The 19,988-nt window shown below is 42.6% G+C and overlaps 1 protein-coding gene across 9 annotated transcripts in view; it reads left to right on the top strand.

The window, feature by feature from the left end:
• The window catches only part of FAM126B (family with sequence similarity 126 member B), a 228,517-nt gene that overhangs the window by 196,806 nt on the left and 11,723 nt on the right, over positions 1-19,988 (top strand). The window contains exon 13 of one of the 9 annotated variants that reach the window (XM_033945762.1): positions 2,102-2,263. The exons of the other annotated variants lie outside the window; for them this stretch is intronic. Coding sequence (XP_033801653.1) covers positions 2,102-2,263 — 162 coding nt within the window. The remainder of the gene's footprint in view (positions 1-2,101; positions 2,264-19,988) is intronic. 9 annotated transcript variants of the gene reach the window in all.

Here is a 19,988-nt window from a genome sequence, read left to right as displayed (position 1 = left end):
TAATTTATTTTATCAAGATAATTACTTGAAAATGTACCTAAAATAACTTGGGACAGTTAGTTTTTAAGATACAAGCATCACTTATGTTTAGAAATTATAGAGAAACTAGTATTTTAGCCCGTTACATTAACGGGTGCTAGCTGTCTGTCTTTCTTTCCCCCCCACTTCCTTGTGCAGCAGCCACAGCAGCATTCCCTCCCCCTCCATGTCCCTGTGCAGCAGCATTTCCCCTACCCTACTTCCCTGTACAGCAGCATTTCGATCCCCCCCCCCCAACTTCCCTGTGCAGCAGCCACAGCAGCAGCATTCCCTCCCCCCACATCACTTCCCTGTGCAGCAGTAGCATTTCCCTTACCCCCCTTCCCTTCCCGCTGTCCCGACAAATCTGCCGATTCCAGCAGCGTGTTAAGCACTCTACACATGCTGCTTCAGGGCCTTCTACTGTCCTGATTTACTCTGGCACGTCCCTGATGACATCATCAGAGACGCTGCAGAGCAAATCAGGGCAGTAGAAGGCCCCGAAGCAGCGTGTGTAGAGCGCTGCACACGCTGCTGGAGTCGGGACCATGAAGAACGTAGCGGCTGGAGTGTTTTTTCGGCGCTTGCCTTCCTGCCCCACGAGGTGTTGCCACGGCTCCTCTCGATCCCCGCCAGCGTCGGAAGCCTTCTCCGACGGTGGTGAGGCTGGTGAGAGGAGCCGAATATTTTGGAGAGTCCAGCACTGGCGGCCAGTCCTATCGGCGAGTGTAGGTAGGTTCTGGGAAGAAGGCTGGGGACTTGCGCATGCGCACTCCTGCGGCCATAGACCTACAGATCATGGAAGCACGCAATTAAGAGTGCGCATGCGCGGCTAGGGTTTTATTATATAAGATATGAAGCTGATTTAAAAAGAGAGAACTTCTCACTCCCTAACTGCTGATTAACTCAACAGCTCCTTTATTTTTTACTCATTATGTGATACCTGTTAGATATATCTCCTTCACTCAGTTTTGGTGTATCTGTCTTTCAAGCTTCTTTGCTCACCTAATGATGCATCCATTTCCTAATTCCTCATGTAACCTCTTTTCTGGTGACTTGCCCATCTTGTCTGCCACACTGAGGCTTCAGTATTTGTCACTTCACTACTAATTCCACACTATTGACTCTTCCGTTTCCATGCTGTATTCTTCCTCTTCATCCCCTTTCTTAACCCAATGCAGGGTCTCACTGTCCCATTGTTCTTCTTTCCTTCCTACTCTAACCTGGTATAGATGAATTTTCTCTTCATCCCACACACCCTTCTCAGTGCTTAAAACCTCCTGACTATGGGCGTGAGATATTTTAAGGGTCCAGAAAATGGGAGGGTCTGGACAAGCATCACAAGAGGGAACAAATGTCATTGGGTGGATGACCCAGAGGATGTTGGTTATAGTGGAACGTTGAGCTTTGAAGCAGAAGGTGAGCCTCTAGCATTTATGGATGGGTGAGCACTAGGAGATGATAGGGGAGGGGACGGAAGAGAACTTTAACTTGACTTGTGAGGAAAAGCTTTCATGTCTGTGTAAGGGAGCAGTGCAGCAGTACTTAGGGATGAGGCATCTTGAAGAAATCTAATACATGGACCATGCATGGTGCGCATCCTTGTTACTTGATTTTTAATACATTCACCTCTGTTCCACATACTATTCACACAGTTGTTTAGTTTTGTTTTTTAACTAATAGGCAGGATTTTTGAACCTGAAATTCTCATTGCACATATATGCTCACACTGCTAGAATGTTATTTCCCTTGTTCAGCAAGTATGTATCAACTTGTTGAAAATCATACTGGTCAAATTGTCCTGAATACAAAATGTGGAATAATTTTGATTTTATGCATTTTCTGGAGCTAGAAAAATGTATTTATACATTTTTTGTGTCTATTTTTAAGGCTGTCATGTGGTCCATTGGTGGCGCTCGGCCTCTAGTTTATAGATGGCTTTGTGGCTGTGGCCATCAGCGAGAGATTATTTCTATACATAGCACAGTCATCTAAAGTTTCTCTTTACTTGTACCAGGATCGTGATGCGTGGAAAGTATTGGGATAGTACAGAAGCACTAAAATATTGTATATTGAATCCCAGATGGCTTTGACTTCTCAAACGAGGTTGACTGCAGCACTCCTGATTCCCTGATCCAACTCGGCTTCACAGACCTAGGGATCAAACATGAGCGAGAGGTACTGCTGCGCAGGACCCTTGAGCATGGCTCACCGGAGCCCATCTCTGCAGCGGCCACAACTGAGGGTAGGCCAGTGATGAGGAGGCAGAAGTCAGTGAGGCAGATGCTGGAGGAAGAACCTGGTTCTCTGTCCCCAGGCAAACCTACATTCCATTCTAGTGTGGATTTCCACTACCCTCAGGTGCATTAGCTTCTCCTTGCAATGCAGACATCCCCTATATTTTCTGCACCAGGTCAGGTATATGTTTTTCTGTAATGTATATAGGTCTGGATTTCGCATCTCTGTGCTGAAAAGAGCAGCTTGGCATGGCTAAAGATCTTATGGCAGATGACTTTGTCCAAAAGCTAAAAAACTATGCAATTGCATGGAGATTTCTCATTACTGAGCATGTTTATGCTTATTTCAGAAAATAAGACACAGAATAATATAGGTATCATTCAGCATAGCTTAGATATGAGATACAGTATAAAGATTTTACTGACATTTTGCAAGGGCTTTTAGCACTGGATGGCTGTTCTCATATTTTAATTTCTAATATTTCTGATATAAGACTTAAAATCCAGTGATTAATTTATATTGAACAGTCTAAGTGCTGTAATTGGAGATACGTAATATGATCTTCTAACCATCCCCTTTTGAGTAGTGAGTTGTCAGAGGCCTAAAGTTTTGAAAGTTGTTGCTAAACTATATGAGGCTACCTTAATTGGCATATTCCATGAATGTGTGTGAACTTGGTTTGAGTCGATGACATTTTCCTAAACTGCAGATAGCTTGCATCACATCTGATGTGGATCTGATTTGTGGATATTATATCTGGGAAGAAATGGGGAGCATAAGCATTTTTCCCAGATCAGATTGTTCCTCTGAAATAACTGAAATTGCCATGTTAATGGGTGGTACTTCAGGATAGTGTACCACCAAATCGCCCTTCTTAGAGCAGTATTATAAGAAGATATAACAAACATAGATTTTTACAGAGTGAGTTTGATCATGCTCAGTATATAAGAAAGCCCTAATTCACAGTGGCTTTGTCAGAATTAGCCATCGAGTTGCATGTGCATGATCTGAGGGATATGGCAAAGACTTTCCTGCATTGTGATGAAAAAAATCCCCTCCCAAGAATGGTGGCTAGATTACCTTTTCGTCTAATTTTGTGTGTTGCATCCATGTTTGAGTTGATCTTGGACGCTTTTTACTGTATATGTTGACATCATATAAGGATAAATGCCTTCTGTGTTTCTATACTGAGAATGCTTGTCATATGTCATCTAATTTGAGTTCTGCTTGTGAATATTTAAAGTGTTCCCTAATCAGTGAATCACTGTGAAGAAATGAGAGCTCAGAATTGCCTGTGAGGCTTCTCTCTGATTTCCATTTGTCTCCCAATATATTAATGAATATGATTCAGTTTAAAGTTGCTTGTCTTAACAGTAATAATGGAGAACTATTTTCTTATATCTTCTTTATTTTATCTTGTGACTCTTTTCAATCTTTTCTTAAAACTCTAAAAAAAATTTTGTTTGCAAATCATTTTGGAAATCACTCTCATTAGTCTTTTGCTTTTTGATTTATGGCTCTTTGTTCCCTTTCTATTATCATTCGGCACTTTTTTAAAATTATTGTTAACTGAGTCGAGCGCCTCATTTGGTTGATGACCCGGTATACAAAGCCAAGTTTTAGTTTATTGTACACCACCTTGACCTGTGTTTTCAGAAGAAGTGGCATAGCAAGTTGAATAAGCATAATTAGCTGGACCTGAAAAAATGTTATTTATACAGATGCTAGACAATTTAGCTGATATTTAGATTATTTCTACATGCAAGGCTAAAGCATTCATGTGTTGACTTCTTTCCTTTTTATTCCTGTATAATCAGTGACAACAAAAACAGAAGCAAATGCACAAAAAAGTGCTCGAATTATAGCTAATATAAATGGTACAGAAAACCTATATATACTAGAAAAATAAATAATGAAAATAGAAAGAAAAAGTTAAAAAAATGAAAAAGATTATTATATGTGAAATATGTGCTCAGTGCTTCTACAATGAGGTCATATAACTAGGATACCACTTATTGGGAACCATCTTGGAGCACACTTATTCCCATATGTACTTGCTGTAAAATGCTAATATACTAACTGAAACATAATCTAGGCAGCATCACATAATTTACACACAGCAATTAATTGTTTATATAACTTTTTCACTTTTTGTACTTTTTTCATTTTCTTCAAGGTCTTTAGAAGTGCCAGTAATAGCCAAGTGTTTTCAGTGGCTAGAGTACTATTTGGCACAGGCTTCGTCATCAGACCCACACTATTTTTTTATATATATAAACTGTTCCATGCTTATTCAAACTTTCTTAAACATTGTATAAATCAGGAACATTGTTTAAATCAGGAAATATAATGGATGTCTTTGGTGTGATCCCTGATTCGCTGCCTTCAGCAGTTGACATAAGCATAGAAGGAGGTTTTAAGCAACACAAAAAAACATCACGGCCATCTTATTCTGAAGAGATTATTGGATCGGGATTGTGCAGGACAGAATACAAGGGGTATTTTACTTTTGAAATATGATATGGATATTGAGCTTACAACAAATTAGAAATAACTCAGTGTCTTTATTATAAAGTATATGTATTTTATGTTATAGGGGACTCTTCTTGATACAGCCTTTGGGAGAAACATGTCAGAACTGACAGGTCTCCCCTCCCGATACGAATAACAAAAGTTAAGTCAAAGTTTAAGAAACATAATAGCCACTGAAAACACTTGGCTATTACTGGCACTTCTGAAAACCTTGAAGAAAATGAAAAAAGTACAGAGTCAAAGTAATTTTTGTCCCTCATGCAGGTTCTGCCAAGGTAACAAACTCCTCCGCCCAGGGATCTTACCAAGGGTACAGCCACAGCTATAACAACCCCAGACACTAGGACGCTTCTGGATCTTGAGCTGACCCCCTCCTCCAAGAAGTACTAGTGATTCCAGGATTCCAACCGCACCTCCTTGCATTGGGGGATGGTTGTTGGTGTTTCACAGGGAATGTGGACTGATCTCCTCGGACCAATGGGTGTTGAACATCATACAGGATGGACACAAGATAGAATTTTTTTGTCTCCCCTCGGATTTGTTTTCTGGATTCTCCAGCCAGTAGGCTAGATAAAGAGACCTGGGTCCAAGCAACTCTTCAGCGGCTCTTGGACATTTAAGCTATAGAGCCAGACCTTGATCACTATTCAGGCTCAGGTAGATACTCCTTATACTTCATCAAGCTCAAGAAAAGCACAGAGGACCGGAGACCCATTCTGCATTTCTAAAGATTCCACGGTTTCTCTTGGAAGCAGCCCAATCAGTCATTGCAGCGGGGGCTCAAGGAGAATTCCTGGTGTGTCTGGTTTTTTCAGAAGCATAGCTTCATATTCCATCTTCCTGGGATGTGGAAAATATCTGCAATTCCATGTTCTCCAGCAGCATTTCCAGTTTTCAGCCCATCCCTTTGAACTGGCAATGGCTCCCTGCACTTCTCACCAAAGTTTTGGTGGTAGTAACTTCTCAGTTTCACGGAATGGGAGTCCCAAGTACATCCCTATCTGGACAACTGGCTGATCAGGGCCTGTCCAAGCCGGAGTGCAAGCAGGCAGTGCAGACTGTGGTGACTTTTCAACAGCACCTAGGTTAGATCCTAAACTTTGAGAAAAGCCAGCTAGCGCTTGCTCAGACCTTGAAATGTTTGGGCATTCAAGTTGACACAGAGTAGGGCCATGCTTTTCTTCCCAAGCCATGCAAACAGAAACTCCAGTAATAGATCATGGATTTCCTAGCACTTTTGACACCCACTGCCTAGTATTACCTTCAGGTGTTGGGTTCCATAGCAGCCTCCCTGGAGATTGTTTCCTGGACCAGGGCACACATGTGATCTCTACAGAAGTCTCAAAGGTCCCATCAGCATCACCCCCCCATTCAGATGCCACTCCCCTTGATGGGGGACAGTGAGAAGCAGCATACGCTATTAGCTTCAGGGAGCATCCCTGTGGAAGAGCATGGATCACGGAGTGAGTAACGCTTATCACCAATACCAGCCTTTCTCTGGGGAGCTAATTGTACAAACTGCTTCATCCAAGGCCAAGGAACACCCCGACAAAAAGGTTGGTCCATAAATTGCCTAGAGGTTCAAGCCATAAGGCTACTGTTAAGGGCTCTGGGAAAAAAACCTGGAAGGAAAAGTGGTACGAGTCTCTTGTTTTTTTGACAACGCCAGCATATATGAACCAATTGGGGGGGGGGGGGGGGGGAAGCACCAGAATTGCTTCATTGTGACTAGAAGCACGGATGTCCGGTGGGCAAAAGTGCACCTACAGGCTTTCTCCACAGCCCCTTAGGCTGAGTGGAAAATGTGCAAGTAGACTTTTCAGTCGATAAGTCCTTGGCCCGGGAGAGTGGTCCCTCTTGCGATGGGCGTTCTGGGTCATTGGGGCAGAGCAGCGATGGACTAGATGGCTTCAGCCAAGAATTTGAAAGTTAAGTGCTTCTTCAGTCGAAGAGCAGAGCCAGTAAGCTTAGGGCTAGATGTGTTAGTTCAACTCTGGCCAACTTGGGAACTTCGTAGTGGGCCGGGTCATCCACAGGATTGCAACTCATCAAGGCCTAGTAATTTTAGTGGCCAAGGACTGGCCTTGCCATCTGTGTTATGCAGATCTTGCCATATTCAGCTGGACAAGAGCCTCAAGCTCCCTCTTCATCGTGGTCTTCTCAGTCAGGAATCTGTTTCTATGGAGAATCCCCAGTGTTATGTATTATAGCATGGCTCTTAAGTTTAAGGCCCTGATTCAATAGGGCTACTCAGACATAGTCCTTGCTGCACTTTTGAGGGTGGAAAAGCCCTCTACTAGGATGGCCTATTCCAAGGCTTGGAAGTCTTTTCAACAGTGGTATGCTAGGGACCAGGTGGAGAAATTGCGTGCTCCTTTTCTGGTGGTCTTAGCGTTCCTGCATGCTGGTGTAAAGAGAGACCTGTCAGTGACAGTCCTCTTGTGCTTTAGGGTGCACAACGGTTCAGTTTCACTTACAGTTCATCCAGATGTGACAAGATTTCTCAGGGGTGCACTTTGCATGAGGCCACCCCTATGCCAGTTCTTTCCTACTGTGAAATCTTAATATGGGTTGAAGGGACTTAATGAAGCTCCCTTTGAGCTGCTTAAGTATGCATTTCTTCTGGACCTTTCGGTCAAGGCAGTGTTCCTAGTGGCATTCATCTCGGCAGGATGTATTTCTGAACTGCAAGCTCTCTCTCGTAGAAAGTGCTTTCTCAGGATCAGAAAGGCAGGAGTATCCCTCTGTCCTGTTCCTTCTTTTCTTCTGAAGGTTATTTCAGATTTCCTTGTCAGCCACAAAATTTGTCTTCCTGCTTTCCAGCCCATGGGGTCAGATAAGAAGGTTAAGGTATTTCAGGTATTGGATATGAGAAGAGTAGTGCTTCACTGCTTAGTAAGAACAAATAATTTTCATCCTTTAGACACTCTGTACTGACTAGTCAATCCAGGCGTGATATGCCAGATGGATTTGCATGGCCTTTTCATCGCCTGTGGGAAGCAGCTGCCAATTGGCCACCATGAGAATGGACTACTAGGCTTGATGGACCATTGATCTGACCCAATAAAAGCTATTCTTATGTTCTTTTATAGTGCACTCAACCAGGATCAGCTTCATGGGCGGAATCCTGAGCGGCTCATCCAGCTGAGATTTTCAGGGCGGCTACTTGGTCTTCTCTTCATACATTTATGAGATTTGATGGAGTAGTTGTGGTGAATTGATTGGACACCGCCTTTGGGGCCTCGGTATCGTGGGCAGGCTCTTCTATCTTACCCTAGACGTTGCCATTGCTCTGGTATGTCACCTATCGTACAGAGTCCGTAGTGGATGTAACAGAATGGAAAATTAGGTTCTTACCTTTGGAAATTTTCTTTCTGTTAGTCCACTATGGATTCTGTACAGCCCGCATTCTATCTACTCTGACTATTCTGTATCACCTGCCTTTTTTGGCTTCTAATATTTCTCCTTTTAGGTCTGAGAATCTTCTTGCCAGCAGAAAGACTTTGTAGGAGATCATCCTGTATATGTGAGTGAATTCTTTAGCCTTTGGCTCTTTTCATGCCCGTGCTGGTTGCATACAGCAGGTTTGTTATTGTTGCTGCCATGTTCATGTATGTTTTCATGTTTCTTACTAATTAATTTTTATCTTCTATGTTACAGAGCAGAACAGCATTGTATTATGTTGATGGGGAAGTCCCCCGTATCCCCTTCTGTAGATGCTTTATTCCAGTGATAATTGATTGCTTTGAGACTAAACTGAAGGTGGCACTATACTCCACTGCTAGTTGGGAGGTGCAGAAAGCTTTTACTGTAACTTCTATAAGACCCGATTCACGAGTTTTGATTGAACACCTATTGTATAGAGTCTGTAGTGAACTAACAGAAAAAAATTACCAAAGGTAATTCAGCATTATATCTGCTTAATTTCTCTTCTCCTTCCTGTTTCTTACTTAAAAAAAAAAAAGCACAAAAAAATTAAACCCTTCTCTTTCCTCTGTTAAATCTTATTTCTCTTTGTCTTCATAGGAATAAGGGTAAGACTTTATTAACTCTAATTAAATCCTGGTGCCTGTGGCTCAGGGTGACTAAAGTAGGGAAAATCCTGTTAAAAATCATGTGTTTTAGGGTAGCCACTGATTTGTTATAGAACCTGCATTTTTGTTTAAAATACTGTGTTTTAGGTGGTATAGAGCCTGTATTTCTGACTTACTAGTTTTTAGCCATTGTGTCTGCTGATTAGGTGGAGAAGGGAGGGGCTCTGATTTACTTCTAAGGTTAACTGCATCATCTTTGGGACAGTGCTCTGAACAAGGCTGCCCTGTGAACTTCAATAAGCTAAGTTGCTCTGCATTTAATATTCTGCTCTTTTCACTGGTTTTCAGCATTATATCTGCTTAATTTCTCTTCTCCTCCCTGTTTCTTACTTAAAAAAAAAAAAAGCACAAAAAAATAAACCCTTCTCTTTCCTCTGTTAAATCTTATTTCCTCTTCATAGGAATAAGGGTAAGACTTATAGTCCCACCAACCCCAGGGACCACTTTTCATATATAGAGACCCAAATAATCAGAACTACTCAAATCAAGTCCCTTCACAACCAATCAAGATGACCTTTATTCTATGCAATCACTGTAGTGCTTTAATTCCAAGACATACTATTTGGAGGCTTAAGGCTTGCCCTATCTGTCTTCAACTTAATAGTATTAAGGAGGAGCTCTGCAAACTTAAACAGGAATTGAATACAATTAAAGCAGCTTTCATCACTCCACATAATCATGCCAACTTACCACCTCTACCTCAAAGAATAAAACAGCCCAGGAATAAATGGGTCACAGTAGGCTCAGGAAGACTGCGAGATGTAACACAGAAACATCCACCTTCACAAATATTACCTCTACAGAATTCCTTCGCTCCACTAATGCACTGCGATACTCAAGAAAACAGAAGGGAGGTGGGACTGGAACCAATGAAGGTAACTCAAGAGAACAAGCGCACCCTAAGCACAAATAAAAAGGCAAAAACAGAAAACTATTACTGTTGGGGGATTCCATCATCAGAGGCATTAACCTTGAAACACAAGGTGAGGAGACCAAAATAGTGAAATGTCTTCCAGGATCCTCAGCTAACAAGAGTTCCAGGCAAATGCAGACTATAATTAAGGAAGAAACTAAGGATTTTAACACTGATGTTGTTATCCATCTGGGAACAAATGACCTGGCCAACAACTCCACACTTGCAGCACAGAAAGCTTGGTGAGGGAGTGAAACCTTTTGTAAAGACTTTAGCTTTTTCTGAAATACTGCCTGCATATGAAAAGGGAGAGCAAAGAGTGAAAATCAGAGGACTTTAATAGATGGCTCAAAGCCTGGTGTCATCAAGAAGGCTTCAGGTACATAGGAGGATGAGGAAATACATGGAAGGACAAGAAGCTATATTGCACTGATGGGCTACATATTACTACAGCAGGAAAAAGAAACCTTGCAGAGAAATTTAGACAATATTTTTCTAGGCATTTAAACTAGAAGGTGGGGGTGGTGTATATATGAAGGACAATTATAGAGACCACCCCCGGCAAAAGAAAAGATGTGATAGTAGTAAAGACTGCAACATAAACAATATCAGCAACTCATTTCTTTGTATTGCAACGGAAAGTGAAATGAAACAAAAATCCATACGAAAAAGGAGATTATCGCTGAAAAATAGCTGGAAAGCAATGACCACAAAAGCTCACAGTCTAAGCAACAAAGTTCATGATCTGCAAGCCCTGATGTTAGAGGCAGATCTAGATATTGTCGCTATCACAGAGATATGGTTCAGTGAATCACATGGATGGGATGCAAACATACTGGGATATAATCTTTTTAAGAAAGACAGAGATGGTCAAAAAGGTGGAGGAGTAGCTCTCTATGTAAAGATCAATATCCAAGCGACCGAAATAAAAGGGACCTGGGGAGAGGAAGAAGCGATATGGATTGCTCTGAAAAGAGAAGATGGAACTTCTATCTATGTGGGTGTAGTCTACAGACTTCCAACTCAATCGCAGCAGATTGATAAGGATCTGATTGTGGATATCCAAAAGTTTGGAAGGAAAGAGGAGGTTCTGCTGTTGGGAGATTTCAACCTGCCGGATGCGGACTGGAATGTTCCGTCTGCGGAATCGGAAAGAAGTAGGGAGATTGTGGATGCCTTTCAAGAGGCTCTGCTCAGACAAATGGTGACGGAACCCACAAGGGAAAAAGCGATATTGGATCTGGTCCTCACAAATGGAGAGAGTATCTCTAATGTTTGAGTGGGTGCTCACCTGGGAAGTAGCGATCATCAAACAGTTTGGTTTGATATAATGGCTAAAGTGGAGAGCTTCCACACGATACTTAAAGTTCTAGATTTCAAACATACGGACTTTAATGCAATGGGAGAGTACCTGAAGAAAGAGGATGGGAGGACATAAGAGAAGTGGAAAGACAGTGGTCTAAGCTGAAAGGAGCGATAAAAATGGCTACGGACCTTTATGTGAAGAAAATCAATAAAAACAAGAGAAAAAGGAAGCCGATATGGTTCTCCAACCTAGTGGCTGAGAAAATAAAGGCGAAAGAGTTGGCGTTCATGAAATATTAAAAAAACCAAGAAGAGGAGAGCAGAAAGGACTACAGGGTGAAACTGAAAGAAGCCAAGAGACAGATACGTCTGGCGAAAGCACAGGCGGAAGAACAAATGGCTAAAAATGTAAAAAAGGGAGACAAAAATTTTTTCAGATATGTTAGTGAAAGGAGGAAGATGAAAAATGGAACTGTTAGGCTAAAAGATGCTGGGAACCAATATGTGGAGAGTGATGAGGAGAAAGCAAATGTGCTAAACAAATACTTCTGTTCTGTATTCACAGAAGAAAATCCTGGAGAAGGACCGAGATTGTCTAGCAAAGTTACACGAGAAAATGGAGTAGATTCTGCGCCGTTCACGGAGGAGGGTGTTTATGAGCAACTTGAAAAACTGAAGGTGGGCAAAGCGATGGGACCAGACGGGATCCATCCCAGGATACTAAGGGAGCTCAAAGAGGTTCTGGAGAGTCCTATTAAAGACTTGTTCAACAAATCTCTGGGCACGGGAGTGATTCCTGGGGATTGGAGGAGAGCGGATGTGGTCCCTATTCATAAAAGTGGTCACAGGGATGAAGCAGGAAACTACAGGCCGGTGAGCCTCACTTCAGTTGTTGGTAAAATAATGGAAGTGTTGCTGAAAGAAAGGATAGTGTACTTCCTTGAATCTAATGGGTTACAGGATCCGAGGCAACATGGCTTTACAAAAGGTAAATCGTGCCAAACGAACCTGATTGAATTTTTTGATTGGGTGACCAGAGAGCTGGATCGAGGACATATGCTAGATGTAATTTACTTGGATTTCAGCAAAGCCTTTGATACAGTTCCTCATAGGAGGCTGTTGAACAAACTTGAAGGGCTGAAGTTAGGAGCCAAAGTGGTGAACTGGGTCAGAAACTGGCTGTCGGATAGACGCCAGAGGGTGGTGGTTAATGGAAGTCGCTCGAAGGAAGGAAAGGTGAGTAGTGGAGTCCCTCATGGATCGATGCTGGGGCCAATCCTGTTCAATATGTTTGTGAGTGACATTGCTGAAGGGTTAGAAGGAAAAGTGTGCCTTTTTGCAGATGATACCAAGATTTGTAACAGAGTAGACACCGAAGAAGGAGTGGAAAATATGAAAAAGGATCTGCAAAAGTTAGAGGAATGGTCTAATGCCTGGCAACTAAAATTCAATGCAAAGAAATGCAGAGTAATGCATTTGGGGATTAATAATAGGAAGGAACCGTATATGCTGGGAGAAGAGAAGCTGATATGCATGGACGGGGAGAGGGACCTTGGGGTGATAGTGTCCGAAGATCTAAAGGCAAAAAAACAGTGTGACAAGGCAGTGGCTGCTGCCAGAAGGATGCTGGGCTGTATAAAGAAAGGCGTAGTCAGTAGAAGGAAGAAGGTATTGATGCCCTTGTACAGGTCATTGGTAAGGCCCCACTTGGAGTATTGTGTTCAGTTTTGGAGACTGTATCTGGCGAAGGACTTAAGAAGACTTGAGGCGGTCCAGAGGAGGACGACGAAAATGATAGAAGGCTTGCGCCAGAAGATGTATGAGGAGAGACTGGAAGCCCTGAATATGTATACCCTAGAGCAGGAGTGCCCACACTTTATGGGCTTGCGAGCTACTTTTATAATGACTAAGTCAAAATGATCTACCAACAATAAAATAAAAAAAAACACAAAGCACACTGAAAGGCAGAGAAAATGTTAATTATTCATACTCCGGGTTTTTTCAAAGAGTCATTGCAGATGACTCTATGCAATGTCACCTCAGTAACAAAATACAAAAATAGACAAATACACCCCCTCCCTTTTTACTAAACCACAATAGTAGGTTTTAGCACAGGGAGTTACGCTGAATGCCTCATGCTGCTCTCAATGCTCATAGGCTCCCTGCGCTAAAAAACGCTATTGCGGTTTAGTAAAAGGGAGCCATAGTGCAAAATATAGACAGCAGATATAAATTCTCAAAACCGACACATTTTGATCACTAAATTGAAAATAAAATCATTTTTCCTACCTTTGCTGTTTGGTGATTTCATGAGTCTCTGGTTGCACTTTCTTCTTCTGACTGTGCATCCAATCTTTCTTCCTCTTTCAGCCTCCTGTATGTTTCCTCTCCTCCAGACCTCATTCTCTCCCCCAACTTTTTCTTTCTGTCTCCCTGTTCCCCCTTCTTTCTATCTCCCTGTCTGCCCCCTTTCTTTCTTTCTCCGTGCCCTCCCCCAAGCCACTCGGTTTGCTGCCACCGCCATCGGGGAACAGCCCCCAAGCCACCGCCATCCCAAGCTTTCCCTGCAGAAGCATCACGCTGACCAGCATTCCGCTCCCTGACGTCAATTCTGACGTAGGAGAGGAAGTTCCAGGCCAACAAGGCATTTCTCCTCATTCCATTCAGCCTGAGACCCATCTCTCCTTGATCCAGCATTTCCCTTCTGTGTCTGTCAGAATTACCATTCTACCTATTTTCCAGCATCACCCTTCTTTGTGTCCATCTCACCTATATCCCTATCTCAACACTTTTTCAGAATCTTCATTTATCTCTGTCATTGTCTTTACCCCATGTTCACCATTTACCCTTTCAATGTCTTTATCTCCCCCGCCCTTTTTTCAGCATTACTTGTCCTGCTTACCCTTTCTCTTCTTTGTGTCACTATCTCCATTTTCAGCTTTCCCCCCCTTTTCCTTTGTTACTGCACCCTGTAGCCAGAATCTTTCCACCCTCCCTCCACTCCGGCCCAGCCCAGTGTGAAATATTTCCTTTGTTTCCCTCCCCTCTCTCTTTCTCTCTCTCTTCTCCTCCCTCACCCACGAGTCCTGCAGCTGGCCCTCTCCCTTCTACCTGCACCTGGCAAAACCCCCCTGCTCCGCGGCTCTCTTAAGCAACTCGTCAGCAGCGGTGATCAAGACAAGCTGCCGACATCGAGGCCTTCCCTCTACGAGTCCCGCCTTTGTGGAAAAAGGAAGTTGAAACAAGCGGGACTCGCAGAGGGTAGGCCCCGACGTCAGAAGCTTGTGTCATCGCTGCTACTGAGTTGCCGAAGAGAGCCGCGGAGCAGGGGGTGTTGGCGGAAGCAGGTAGAAGGGAGAGGGCTGCTGGAAGAGGTAGAAGTTCCGGAATATGACACCGACCCGGGCCAGGATGATTTCTTTTTCAGACTGTTGCTGCTGCCGCCGCCACCCCCCACGCCCCTCCCCCCTCCCCCCCGAAATGACTAAAACAGCCTAATGCCCGGCGTCGGCGTCTTTGACGTCGGGGAGAGGAAGGCTGATAGGCCTGGTAGATCGGGACGGCAACACGAGTCTATCACAGAGCCCGGGATGGGCTCTGGGATCGACTCAAGTTGCCTTCCTGAGCTACCGGTCAATCGCGATCGACGCGTTGGGCACCCCTGCCCTAGAGGAAAGGAGAGACAGGGGAGATATGATTCAGATGTTCAAATACTTGAAGGGTATTAACGTAAAACAAAATCTTTTCCAGAGAAAGGAAAATGGTAAAACCAGAGGACATAATTTGAGGTTGAGGGGTGGTAGATTCAGGGGCAATGTTAGGAAATTCTACTTTACGGAGAGTGTAGTGGATGCCTGGAATGCGCTCCCAAGAGAGGTGGTGGAGAGTAAAACTGTGACTGAGTTCAAAGAAGCGTGGGATGAACACAGAGGATTTAGAATCAGAAAATAATATAAAATATTGAACTAAGGCCAGTACTGGGCAGACTTGCACGGTCTGTGTCTGTATATGGCCATTTGGTGGAGGATGGGCTAGGGAGGGCTTCAATGGCTGGGAGGGTGTAGATGGGCTGGAGTAAGTCTTTAACAGAGATTTCGGCAGTTGGAACCCAAGCACAGTACAGGGTAAAGAATTGGATTCTTGCCCAGAAATAGCTAAGAAGAAAAAATTAAAAAAATTTAAATTGAATCAGATTGGGCAGACTGGATGGACCATTCGGGTCTTTATCTGTCGTCATCTACTATGTTACTATGGTAAGAACCTAATCTTCCAGTCTACGTATATATTGAGCCATTGGTTCAAAAATAGATCCCCTACCAGAAACAATTGGACATCATGAAAGATTATTTAAGGACTTGTGTATTTTAGAAATAAAATAAATATAAGATTTAGCTTATGCATTATATAAAAACTTAAATTGCTTAACAGAAATAATGCCATCCAAATTTGCTTATGCTAAAATTTCATGCACTCAATGTTGGAACATCCCCATATTGTAACTTAAGATAAAATCGTGTATCATTTAACTGACTATGATTCTTGTGAATATTGAAATATGTCCCTGACATCTATAGCTTCCTCCTTGTCAGCATATTTATTGACAAGGGAGGAGTCATTCATAAGATTATTCAAAGCCATTCTATGTATAGAGGGTAAATTATGGTATATACGCATAGGACATTATTCCAAAGTACAAAAATCCCTAATAATTGCCCATTGTTCAAATGTAGTGACAATGGGAACCAAGAAGACCAGGTGGTACACGAGTGGAATGTATTATGTCCTTACTTGTCCCTTGTCATCAAATGTGCTGACAAGGGGGGGAGCTATAGTTGTCATGGACAAATTTAAATATTTACAAGATGATATATAGGTCAAATAAGGCAAGTGTATTTACTAGGGCTGCATATTTAACGCATTAATAACACAATTAATGCATTAAATATTTAATGTGCGTTAACAATTTTAACGCATGTTAATACAGGTCCCTCTCCCTCAAGGCTTTTTTTGTGCCAGAACAGAGTACCGGTATCTTTTTTCCAGAGATAGCTAGGAGAAGGGGAGGTACAAGGTGAGCAGTTACACATGTGCCTCTCTTCTACCACATGCTGCAGCCAAGCAGAGATTCCCAATTTGACCTTTGAGGTGAGTCAGCCCAAGAGTGTTAATAGTAGACATTCAAAATATAGCTGTAAAGGGAAAAGTAATGTTAATAAGTGATTTTAACATGTCAGATGTTGATTGGGGTATCCCTATTGCATGGTCTTCTAGAAGTAGGGAGATCCTCTGGATTTTATACAGGGAGAACTATTCTAGTAGTTTGTAATGGAACCCACCCAGGATGAGGCCATACTGGACTTAGTACTTACAAACAGGGAAAGTGTTTTTGATATTACAGTGGGCAATCATCTGAGGTTTAATATTAAGACAGATGTAGAGAGAGCTCATTCAAAAGTAAAGGTTCTAGACTTTTGAAAAAACTAACTTTGTTCAGATGGGGGATTGCGTCAAGGAATTTTCTGGATGGGAACATCTGGAAGAAGTAGGAAAGCAGTGGGCAAAATTGAAAGGAGCTATTTTAAGGGTGACAAACCATTTTGTAAGGGGAATAAGTAAAAGTAAGAGGAAAAGAAGGATGCTTTGGTTCTCAAAAGTAGCTGAAAAGGTAAGGAAAAAGAGGTTAACTTTCGTATACTACAAAAGATCGCAAAAAGAGGAAGACAGGCTAAAATATTTGAAAGAGTTGAGAGGCTAGTCAAGTAGTCAGGAAAGCAAAGATGCAAATGGAAGAAAAAATAGCCAACATGGTAAAATGGAGGAAGTAGACATTTTTTTAGATATATAAGTGTTAAGAAGTGCACAAGTGGCATTATGATACTCCAAGGTGAAGGGGTGGAATATGTAGAAGCTGATAAAGATAAGGCTGAATTGCTTAACAAATATTTCTGTTCTATGTTCACAGCTGAAATGCTGGGAATGGGACCACAGAAGACAAATGCAAATAGGGATGAAGGTAAGATAGACCCTGACTGATTTTCAGAGAATTGTGTTCGTGAGGAGCTAGCTAAACTAAAGATGGACAAAGCAATGGTGCTGGATAGTGTACATCCGAGGGATCTGAAGGAACTTAGGGAAGTTCTGGCAGCTCCACTGGCTGACATTTTCAATGCTTCTCTGGAATCGGGAGTGGTACTAGAGGATTGGAGAAGGGCAGGTGTGTTCCCTCTCCACAAAAGTGACGGTATGGAAGAAGTAGGGAACTACAGACTGGTAAGACTGACTTCTGTGGTAAGTAATTTAATGGAAACACTTTTAAAATAGTGAATAGCGACATTTCTGGAATCCTGTGGATTACAGGACCCGAGACAACATGGATTCACTAGAGGGCAGGTCTTGTCAGACAAATCTGATCAATTTCTTTGACTGGGTGACCAGAGAATTGGATAGTAGGAGTACGCTAGATGTGGTGAATTTAAATTTTAGCAAAGTCTTTGATAGTGTTCCACACAGATGTCTAATAAATAAATTGAGTGCCCTCAGGATAGGCCCCAAAGTGACAAGAACTGGTTGAGTGGAAGGCAACAGAGGGTAGTGGTCATTGGAGATCTCTCTGAGGAACAGGATATTACCAGTGGTGTGCCTCAAGGTTTGGTTCTTGGGCCTGTTCTTTTTAACATTTTTGTAAGCAATATTGCTGAAGGGCTGTCAGATTAGATTTGTCTCTGCAGATGATACCAAAATCTGCAATAGAACAAACAACCCCTGATTGTATGATTAATATGAGGAAGAACCTAGTGGAGCATGAAGAATGGTCTGAAATTTGGCCACTAGGATTTAATGCTAAGAAATGCAAGGTCATGCATTTGGGCTACAAAATCCTGGAAACAGCATGAAGCAGTGATTTCTTCTCATTCTAGCTACTGCACAGAGCTGAGGCAGGCTTCAGCACATTGCCAACACAGGTCACTATGAGTAAGGCTGTTACAGCCTGTAAGGTGAATTGTGGTAGGTCTGAAAATTGCATTTGTAAGGGTTTCTGCATGATCCCCTGTGTTCCCCCTCCTGAAAAATCCTAGATTGCTGATTTTTTACTTTGGGAAGTTAGTTATTTTAGGGTTTTTAGGCACAAAAATCTTGCCAGCAGCCATCTTGGATTTTTAGCAATCTTTTATTTTTTTCCCCCCAAAAAAGTTCTTTGCGCTTCCAAAACTTAATTTTATGCCTCAAATCTGATTGGGATGGAGTCATTAGTTTCTGCTACCCAAAATTTATGCCAGGTTTGAACAAATTCTGTGCCTTAGGAGCGTCCATGCTCCACATGCTGTGTCATTTTTACTTTTCCTTTTGTGTCTAGGGAATTTCACTCTTTCCCTTAAGAAGTTGGTCATCTGATTTTTTCATCCAATAACATTAGTGGCTGCAGTTTAAATTCGGAGGCGTTCTCCTCCGTTAGGTGCCATTTTCTGCCTTACTTTCCAAGCCACGCCGGAGGAATCACCAGTCTTATTACAGTCCAGTTGTTCCTGAAGAAGGGGGTGTGCACCCCCGAAACGGAGTCCCGTTGGACGGATGATGTCACACATCGGCTGGCTGTTCTACTGTTCAGAGAAGCTAAGTACTTCCATTCATTGACTGGCTTGGTTCTGATTTGGACAGATTTGGACACTTTCCTTCCTTGTTTGGCCCCCCTGACAAGGAGCAGAGACAAGAATTTCTTTAACCTTTCAGTGTGTTTTTTTGCTTTTCTAAATCTTTTTTCACACGTAGCACTTTTTGGGGGTGCACTTGATTTATTCTCACCAACAGGAAGAACCCGGGGATGTTTCACAGTTTACACTCTTTCTGAGTGTTAGCCGGTGACAGCCTTTCCCTTATTGGGTGGCTGTGTTACTGAGGGTTCTCCTGTTTCACACCATGTGTAATTTGTTGGTTAATCTAGATTGAGGTTTTTTCTTGTCTCTCCCCCTTGTCAGTTGGTATTCTTGGGGTTGGGGAGGTTTTGTTGTAGCTATATTTTTCCTCCCTATATATTTTTGGGTTCTATTTTTGCGTCCACATGCTGTGTCACATGGAAAGGCCAGCTTAACCTCTCAGGAGCATGCTCAGCTGACAAAAAGGTGACTTGCCTGTGACTTTTTCTATTTTCAGGACCTGGATATACCATTCTGCGCGAAAGGACGCGGATGCCCCGCAACTTTCTTCTCAGGATTTATTAATGGTGCATTATGACCAGAGGCGCAAATTTGTCTCTGGTACTAAAGGCAGCCACATCATAGTACTTAATAAGAATAAGCAACTGGTTATACTCATACATTGTATCGTTGTTTTCGACTAGCTTAGATAAGCAACTGCTCAGCGCCGATGGATTGCAGGAGAAATTTTGCGACTCTAGTTATGACTTATTGGACTACGTTGGCTGGGCCACAAAGATGTTTGTTGTGGACCGCAAGTTTGACATGCTTGGCTACTTTATCTATGAGAAACAGTCCCCTGTTTCTGTTAAGATGCATTCAACCAGGAATGTCGCTTTGTCATGGGCTGAAGCTAGGACTGTCTCCCCTGCAGAGCTTTGTAGGGCAGCAACTTGGTCCACTCAGTATAAGTTTGCCAAATTTTAGAGTGGATATTGCGGCACAAGAGGACACTGCCTTTGGGTCCTCAGTGTTACAGGCTGGCGCAGTCAGACTGCCCTAGATTTCCAGGACTGCTTTTGTACATCTCGCTTGTCCAGAATGGAACACATAATTGCACTGGAAAAAGAAATTATGTACTTACCTTGATAATATCTTTTCTAGTAGATAAGTGTTTCATTCTGGACTCCTGCCCTGTCCTTCCTGCACCTGCCTTCTGTTTATTCCTTTTCAAGTATGTATCTTAGATGCCAGTCA

Source organism: Geotrypetes seraphini, chromosome 5, assembly GCF_902459505.1.
Source record: "Geotrypetes seraphini chromosome 5, aGeoSer1.1, whole genome shotgun sequence".
Lineage (NCBI taxonomy): Eukaryota > Metazoa > Chordata > Amphibia > Gymnophiona > Dermophiidae > Geotrypetes > Geotrypetes seraphini.
Note: the sequence above shows the minus strand (reverse complement) of the source record. Positions and strands in the feature narration are given on the sequence as shown.